This window comes from Erinaceus europaeus, chromosome 22 (assembly GCF_950295315.1).
Source record: "Erinaceus europaeus chromosome 22, mEriEur2.1, whole genome shotgun sequence".
NCBI lineage: Eukaryota > Metazoa > Chordata > Mammalia > Eulipotyphla > Erinaceidae > Erinaceus > Erinaceus europaeus.
In genome coordinates, this window is record NC_080183.1 from 6,251,059 (window position 1) to 6,259,983 (window position 8,925).

At 64.3% G+C, this 8,925-nt stretch overlaps 1 protein-coding gene across 2 annotated transcripts; it reads right to left on the reverse strand.

Annotated features, from left to right (window-relative positions):
- Positions 1-1,874: 1,874 nt before the first annotated feature.
- NUDT14 (nudix hydrolase 14) lies at positions 1,875-6,411 on the reverse strand. 2 transcript variants are annotated; one of them, XR_009547241.1, is made up of 6 exons: positions 6,253-6,411; positions 4,247-4,290; positions 3,954-4,018; positions 3,555-3,786; positions 2,695-2,871; positions 2,042-2,171 (listed from the first exon to the last, which is right to left on the reverse strand). XR_009547241.1 is itself a non-coding variant. In XM_007518413.3 (5 exons), exons 1-5 carry the CDS (start codon positions 6,331-6,333, stop codon positions 1,931-1,933), a joined length of 663 nt encoding a protein of 220 aa, XP_007518475.1. In that variant the 5' UTR covers positions 6,334-6,410; the 3' UTR covers positions 1,875-1,930. The 2 variants fall into 2 exon arrangements, 1 of the variants encoding a protein (XP_007518475.1); XM_007518413.3 differs by lacking the exon at positions 2,695-2,871 and having other exon boundaries at positions 1,875-2,171; positions 6,253-6,410.
- Between the last annotated feature and the right edge of the window lie 2,514 nt (positions 6,412-8,925).

The window sequence follows — 8,925 nt, forward strand, 5'->3', positions numbered from 1 at the left end:
GATGGGCTTGTCCCCTGTGGGGGAGGGCAGCATAGGCAGTCTAGCAGGGAGGCGGGGGCAGCAGTGGGGAGGGGGCTGGGGGCTAAGGAGGGAACTCCAGGCATACAGGCGGAACTGGAGAACAATCCCACGGCTCCTCCCTCCACCTCAGAGCTTCCTGCCCCACTGTTGTGGTCCAGCTCACACCAAGACGGCTGCTGGCAGGATGCTCTCCTTGGCCCAGCTGCCCAATCTGGGAGCTGAACCCCATCCCAGCATCTCCCCATTCTAGCACTCACATCCCAGCACCCCTTATCTCAGCACCTCCATCCCAGTATCTCCCTATCCCAGGACCGCTCATCTCAGCACTCACCTTACAGCAGCCCTCATTCTAGCAATGTTCCCAACACCCACATCCCAGTACCCCTCATCCTAGCACCCCTTATCCCAGCACACCTCATCCCAGTACCCCACATCCCAACACCCCTCATTCTAACACCACCTTCCAGCAACCCTCATCCCAGCACCCACATCCCAATCCAGCACCCCTCATCTCAGAATCTTCCCATCCCAACACCCCTGAAACCAGCACCCACATCCTAGCACCCCAGAACCCACACCCCAGGGTCCCATCCCGTGGCAGACAGCCTTCCAGCAGCCCTCTGCTGGCCTGCCCTCAGGAGCATAGCAAGACCTCAGCCCTGCAAAGCTGGGGAGAGCCTGGTGTGTCCTTGTCAGCCTGTCAGGCCATGTGCAGCTAGAGGCAGGAGCAGACACGGGGGGGGGGGGGGGCACAGACCCAGGGGGGCAGGTGTGGGCCTGAACCCCATGCCAGCTGGGGCTTGAAGCCTCAGGGCACATTCCTACCCACTTCCAGCTGCCCCTGAGGACTTGGGGTGTCCTTAGCCTGAGGGCCAGGGCACTGGGGGGCATGTCTGGGGTGCCCAGGCTGGCAGGCACGGGGTGCTGGAGCAAGCTGGGCTTCCGCTGGTGATGCAGGTGCTAAATATAGCAGCCAGAGGGGGGTTTCCGGTTACCGCCCCCAGCGCCCGGGGAATCGATGCCAGCTCCATTAGGCTGGGCTGCTGACCAAGGGCGGGTGGGGGGCAGGGTCAGCGACTGTCCAGCCCCCCACCTGCATGGAGCTGAGGTTCTGGCTCCCCCATCCCCACTGGGCAGCTGAAGCCCCTGCTCTGCAGGGATGCCCACCCATGCTCATGTTACCTGTGCATTTGCATACAGGTGGGGCAGCTGGGTGCCTCTTGGTGCACCCCCCCCCACAGGAGGGAGGAACCTAGGACACCACACTCGGCCTGGGTCAGCCGAGGTCATCAGGGAAAGGACAAGGGTGTAGCAGTCAGCCTCAGCCCAAGGTGCCCTGAGGAAAGTGGGGTCTGGGGAGGGTCACTGGGCAGGTGCAGCACGGCTCCATCCCACCCCCACCCATGGGAGCAGCACCTCCTGGCTCAGAACCCCCTGGTCAGGGCACTAGGGGCAAGGAGGGATGACAGAGGGTCCCTGCGCTCCAAGTCTGCTTGGCCCTCCCTCCACGAAGTCTGTAGGGTCCTGACACCAGACCCCTGCCCTCACAGTGCTGCCCACAGCAACCCCCAAAGCTGGTACTCAGTGGGGTCTCAGCTGGCGTTGGGGAAGTGCCCCTGGGTGCTTCATGGACAGAGAGCCTACCTGTGATGTCAGACGCCTGTCCCCCCGCACCCAAGGACCCTGGGAGGGATTGCAGCCTGGCCAGAGAGTCCCAGCTCACCTGAAGGTTGGCTTGGCCACCACGCAACCACTACCCACCTGGCGGCTGGGCTGCAGCCACTCCCGGCACCTGGGCAGCCCCCTGGGAGTGCTCAACATCCCCCCTCCAGCCTGGAAAAGGTGGACATGGCTGGCCAACATAGTTTTATTGGGTCCCCAGGCCAACCCACCTGACAGACCCCACCCATTATGGGGGCCCCAGGCCAGGTGCCACATGGCTGAGGAACCAAGAGATGCCGAAAAGGACACCCAGCGTCTTAGGCACAGCCGGGTCCTCTGCGAAGGCCTGGGCACCCTGCAGAGGCAGGTGCACCACCTGGATGAGCTCGCCTTCCTTCTCCAGGCCCCCGCCTGGGCCCTGCCGCTGGCTGTTGGTCACCTCAGCGTAGAACATGGTCTGGCTGGAGCAGGTCACTCCCACGCCGGCCCTGGAGAGGAGCAGGCAGTGGGAGGAGGGCGCAACCTCTGAGACTGAGCTGAGTGGGGTCCACCCATCTGGCAGAGAGGACAGCCCGGCCCCTTCATCCAAGGGACCCCCATAATGGGTAGGGTCTGCAGGAAGCCGGGTCCAGGCAGCTGGGGCCACTCCCTGGTGGGCAGGGGCTGGGGGCTGGCAGGGACAAGCAGGAGAGACTGGGGGCCACTGGCTGAGATGGAGCCTGACAAGGGGCCGAACAGAGGCTGGCGGGGTGGGAGCTCAGGCTAGCAAGTTCCCAGCCTGAGGCTGGAGCTACCCTTGGCCGGACGCACAGCACAGCACCCAGCCTGCACTCTGGCTGGGCCCACCCAGGCTGACCTTGCCCAGCTGCTTCCTCGGCCTGCCCCTGCCCTGCAGAGCCTTCCTGAGGCCCCTTCCGCCGGCCCGCCTTTGATGGAGCAGGGTTTGTGGGCTTCCAGCCACTTTCACCAACACCGCTTGAGAAAGGGCTGGGCGTGGCCTCTGGCACTGACCACTGGGCTCTGCTGCCGGCGCTCAGCAAGGTCCTCTGCCGATGACATCACACAGCGCCTGGGCCTTCCTGGCCTTGTCCCCGTAAGGGTGGCACGTGAGTGCCATGTGTCCACTCGACCCGCAGGCACAGCTGTCCCGGCTATGAAACCTATCTTGTCCAGCACATTCTCTAAGGACTAAAGGAAGTGGTCACTGCCCAGAACCCTTCATGGCTGCCACACCCTGGGGTCATGGTCATCTCCGAGGTCAAGCTCAGGATCTCTGTATGTGGCCAGCACTGGGGCGAGGCCAAGCCTTCTGGCGGGCTACTCCACCAGCCATCCCTGCCCTCATTGACTGGTCAGGCCTGTCCTGAGCTGCCCACCTTCAGCATGTGGGGAGCTCAGCCCACACAGAAGGTGGTGCACACAGGGACCCAGGGCTGGTCACCTTCCTAGAGCCAGGTCACCACAGGGAGACCCTGGGCCTGCGGGGAAGGGGGCCCTGAGTGGGGACAGTGACCTAGGAGGCAACCTGGGCCAGGAGCTCCCAGTGTGGGGGACTCTGTGACACTCTCCTGGTGCCCCAGATGGCACTGCGGTCAGGGACCATCCCAGAGTCTCTGCAGCTGGACTGGGTGCCACCCCAATGTCCTCTGTGCTGGGAAGACGATGGCCCAGCTGCAGGTCTGGGGAGGAATGCCGTCCTCCTCTCAGGCAAGTCTGAACCCCCACTTCTGCCTCCACCGCCCCAAAGGCAGCAGCTGTCTGCCCAGCCACCATTGCCCCCCAGGGTAGCCCAGGATTCTCAGGGCTGTCTTCACCCTATGGAGGAGACCAAGGCCACCCCTTTCCAGGTGGAGAGAAGGGGGGACACTCACTTGTAGGTGGCCACTCGGCGCAGGGCTGAGGGTACCAGGCGGTAGCCACACTCCTCCCACACCTCCTCACACGCTGCCTCCTCCAGCGATAGTCCTGGCCGGTCCACTAGCCCTGCACACAGCTCGTGGGTCACTCCCACAGAGCCAGGCAGGCTGGGCAGTGCCCGGGGGGCATCCTGCCCCACAGCCAGAGCTCCTGGGAAGTGGCGCTCCACCTCGCCTGCATACACAGCTGGCCAGAGGGTGGATTTGTCAAGGCTCTCCTGGGATGCCCCCCGCCCTGCGCCCGCTGAGCTCACCTGGTTGCCACCCCCCTGCTGGCCAGGCCTCCCCTGTCCCCTGGGCTCCACTGCCCCTGCCCACTGGGATCACCTGCCCCCTCCCTCCTGCTGGGCTCACCTGGCCGGAACTGCCTCACCAGCACCAGGCTACGCTGAGAGGTGTTGAACAGCAGGACAGCCACACTGTGGGGTGGGGGACTCAGGCAGGGGAAAGTGCACCCCTGCTCAGGGCCTCATTCAACTGTGGGCATAGCCTATCTGGTTGGTGGTGGCAGTGGGTGACAGATGGGACCTAAAGCCCCTGCTAGGCCACCCCCAGATGGTCAGGGGGCGTCTGCTCAGCCCCAAGACTTGGCTGACCCCTGGGGGAAGGGGAGCAGCCGTGGCGACTCAGTTCCAGCCAGGCCTCACCTGTCGTGTGTCTTCATGAAGTCCCATGACTTCTGGATGCCATTCTGCAAGGGGCGGGGGGCAGGGGGCAGTCAAGGCCTAGGACAGCCCCCTGCTCTCACCCTGACCAGGGAGACTGAGCCCCCTGGCTGGGTGGCAACATCAATAATGTGAGGTAACATGCCCCTGCACGCAAGACCCAGGCTTGGATGGGGGCCTTCACAGGGCTGGGGGGGAGGGGGGGCCTGCGGGTGGCACTACTCCAAGCCCAAGAGGTGGCACTAGAGTCCCAGACATTCATGATAGTGACCAGTCACCCTCCTGGGCCTGTAGTCCTGTGCATCCCCACCAACTGCTCCCTTAGCTGGACACGCTGGCCCTCGGACAGCCAGGAGCTGGAGCTGGTGGGTAGCGGCTCAGAATGCCTGCTGAACACCTCAGGCTTAGCTTGGGCCTAAGCTGGCCCTCTGCCACTCCTCTGGCCCTGCATGGGTGCCCTGCCCCAGTGTGAAGGGACACACACCCGCTGCCCTGGCTGCAGAGAGAGGGTCCATGTGGCAGCTGCTGGAGGGCTTCCTGGAGGAGGAGGTGGGTCCTAGAAGTGAGGGAGGGTGTTTGGACAGGGTGGCCTACAGGCAGGAAGGTGGTGTCTCCAGGGTAGTGGCCTGGTTTCCAAGGGGAAGAAGGGCCCATGTCCTGCGTGTTGGCCAGGCTGTCCAGGAGGCCGGCGAGAGGCAAGCCCCAGCCTGCCCGAGCACTGGTCAGGGGCCACTCTGGACAGACCCTCCCTGCCACCTCCCTGGGTGGGGAGTGTGTCCTTGCAGGCCAGAACCCTCGATCAGGAGCAGGGGACTCTGAGCTCGGAACAGAGAGGCCAGCTGAGGCTGCACCCCCCCACACCCCCCATGCCTCCAGTCCATCTGCTGCATCTCCCCTCATGGGGGCTCTAGGTGCAGCCAGCACCACATCCATTGGCTCAGAGTGGCCTTGGCCTTCCACTGCCCACACAAGCAAACTGAGCAGTTAGGGGGGCCCAGGCCTTCCGCTGCCCAAGCCCAGAGCCTTGGGAGGGCTGTAGCCACCAATAGGCAGTCCCACCCCAGGCTAGGAAGAGGTCCCCATGTGGCCCGCACTGACACCCTTTCTGTCCTAGACCTGTGCTGCTAACCTGTACTGCCCTGCCCCCACCCCCCGCCCCAGCAAGGCCTCTTATAGGGAAGTGGGGTGCTGGGCCTCTCTCAGGACAGGGGCCAGGACACCAGGCTCTGGGCGCCAGGCAGTGGACAGCCAAGGAGAGACAGCCAGGCTGAGCAAGGAGGAGGGCAGACATCAGCCACCCAGTCAGTCTCCCTGAGAGAGGGTGGGGCACCTTAAGAGGGTTCCCTCCAGCACTGGGCTCCTCCACACTATCTGGGCAGCCCAGAAGTCCCACCACAAAGAGACAGAGGGGCTACAGAGGGTGGGAGACCCCTCAGGGTGATGAGGTCCCCAAGTGTCTCTCCAAGACCTTCCAGGCCGGGTGGTGAGTAGGGACAGAGTCCCAAGCTGAGGGTGGGCCTCTGTGGGTGGGCGGGGCTTTCTGCACGTGGGCAGGTTCCTTATGTGGGAGGAGCCACCAGAGGAGGCTCTGTGGGCGGAGTGTCTAGAGGCTGACCCCCCTCCTGGGGGCGGGGCCATCACGGGGCAGGGCCTGTTTGTGGGCGGGGCCATCACGGGGCAGGACTTGTTTGTGGGCGGGGCCACCACGGGGCAGGGCCTGTTTGTGGGCGGGGCTTCCTCCTGTGAGCGGAGCCTTCTACCGCGTCAGTCTACGGGTTGATCCCCGCTCCTGCTAGGGTGGCGGGGTGCGGGGCCGTTATCTATAGACCGACCCCTCGGGTGGGGGGGGCGCCCCTTTTGATGGCGGCGCCTCGCTAGGGGCGGGGCCTGTGCGGGGCTAAGCCTTTCTGCGGGCGGGTCCTATGTGGGCTGACCCCTCTGCGGGGGCTGGGGGAGCCTCTCTGGGGCGGGGCGGACCCGCGGCTCACCTGGCGGTAACGCATCGTGAGAGGCCGCAGGTAAGGGGAGGCTGCGCAGGGGCCCACGGCCGCCTCCTCGATGCGCTCCATGGTGCCGGGCCGCGGGCGGCGGGGTCGGGCTCCGGAAGCAGCCTGGGCGGCGCGGGCATGCCCAGTGCGCAGGGGCGGGGCGGGGCGGGGCGGGGCGGCCGGTGTCCTCCCGCGGGCGGGGCCCTGGGACTGGGCCTGGCCTCGGAGGGAGAGGGAAGGGAGGGCAGCCTGGGCACACCGCACTCCCTCCTGGGTGAGCCCTCTTCTCCCACCCAGGACAGTGGCAGGGGCCTCTGGCCGTAACCCTCCTCACACACTGAGCAGAGCCCCTAGGAGCACCGCCCCGCGTATACCCCTCGGATCGGGCAGCCCAGGACTTGTGACCCACTAGACCACCAGACAAAACAAAGCGAGGGCCAGCCCCTCCCCACTCACCCCTCCCCGTGCAGTGCCCTTATCTCAACGGGAGCTGCGAGGGGGGAGGGCGGCCACATGTACTCTTTCCCAGGCGCGGAGGCCCCCCCCACCTGGTATCCGCTGCTGTGTCGCAAGCCCCCCAACTCCGTACTCAAGTAGCCAGCCTGCACCATTACCCCCACAGGCCCAGGCTCGGTAGGCACCCTCCCCAGGGACTCTCGGAACTGGGACCACCAGCACCAGACGCACATACCCCCTGTGTGCTGTGCCAGGTGGGAAGTCACCTCTGCACTGGGCGTGGCAGCTTCTCCTGGCAGGACCTTTCTGAAATGGTCGGCTTGTCACCAGGTGTCCTGTCACCCAGCCCGTGTCCCTGCAATTACTTCCCAGGAGCCTGGGCCAGGAGTGATGAGCAGTGCCCAGCCAGTATCCCAAGTTGCAGGGGTGGGCTGGGTGGCCAGCCACTCACTGATGGAGCATCTGTGGGCTGGACCAGGGTCCTGCTGTCAGTCCTATGGAGCCTTGGTCTTGAAGGAAGCTGCTGGGCCTGGAGCCCCAGGAACAGGCACCCTGTACATCGAGCCCTCCAGAAGGCTCAGGACAATGCCTTTGCGTGACAGCTGCAGAGAGAGCCCCCCTTCTTGCATTTGTGCTACAGGGAGAGCCCTCCCGTGGGCCATTGGGACCCCCTTCCATATCTCAGGGAGAGCAGCAGGGCTGCTTGGAGAAGGGTCACAGAGGTGGGCAGGTGGCAGCACAGGGTAGGATGAGGGTGCAGAGACACAAGGCAGGACTCCCCACCATCTGGAGATGGGCTGACTGGACTAGAGCCATTGAGGCAGCCCCTGAGAAGCAGGATCCTGTGGGGGCCCCTGGGGTCTTTTCCTTCTGAAAAGTGGGGTGAGGACAGGGATCAGGGGGAAATGGAGCTCTGTGGCCCCCTTGTGACACCCCCAGTTGCTGCCCTTCCCCAACACCAGACTCTTGCAGGGTCCTGGTACTACCTGTGCCTGCCCAGTCTGTCCTTGCCCCCTTTGCAGGGAGCCCCTTGTCACCCCCAGGGTATGCCTATGTGTTCTGGCTGCCCCCGCCTGTGTTCCGCTGTCCTGGGGCTGCTCCTGACAGGCCAGGGGCTAGGAGACAACCATGGTGGAGGGGACCGGAGGCTGGTCATCAAGGTAGCCTGGCCCAGGAAGGAGGCTTGCTTACCATCCAGACACACACCTGCTTCTCCAGCCTCAGTTGTGTGTGTGTGTGTGTGTGTGGGGGGGGTTCCTCCAGCCTCAGGCATAGGAGGGAACTAGGCCTGATGGTGGGCAGGGGTGCTGCTGGCAGGATGGGGACTGACTCCCAACTTTGGGGGTCTGCAGCTTGGCGTCCTTACAGCCTATGGGTCAGGCTTATCTGTGTGGGCAGCTGGCAACCTGTCCCCACAGGAGTGCCTCAGCCCAATTCAATGGCCATTGTCCACGGCCCCTTTGTTCAGGAGCGGTCACTTCCTGCAGGGCTGAACAGCGGCTGGGCAGGAAACGCCCCCAGCCCAAGTCACTCAGCCTGGCCTCGCACCCTGGCTCCTGGGGACCCCATTCTGCTGGGGGCGGTATGAGGGGGGAGTCTGGCAGAAGGGACCCCACCCAGTGTCTGCCCCTAGCTGGGCAGAAAGGCTTGGTAGGAGTTCCAGGGCAAGGGCCTGGTCCCCACTGCATTCCTACAGAAGGCCTCCCACCTCCCTGCTGCCCGTGCCTGGCCACTTGTCCAAGTGCCAGAGACAAAGTTGCCATAGGTGTTTCCCATGCTGGGTCTGAATCCTGTAGGAAGATGAGGGGCTGCAGATGACAGGCAGCTTGAATGGCAGGGTGCTGGGCACTGCAGCCCACCCCTCTGAGGGCTTCCTCCTACTTTCCCCAGAGGGGACAATATATAGAGTTCCATCCACCACCCCTACAGCCCCCCCTTGTGTTGCTTTCTTGGGGGTAGCCACGGGCTCAAACTCGTGCTTATGATAAAGTGTGCACTCAAAGCCATCTTCTATACCACCGTCTGAAGTGCAGTGATTTACTAGGAGAGAAGAGGGGGGGTCCATTCAGCTCTGGCATGAAGTGGTACTGAGTACTGAACTAGCAGCCAGAGGGGGTCTCGGTAGAGAAGCCAATGGGTGGGCAGGAACAGGGGGACTGGCCAGAGAGTGGACCTGGCTGCCCCTGGGCCAGGTGTGGGCGGCTCCCTGAGGCTCTG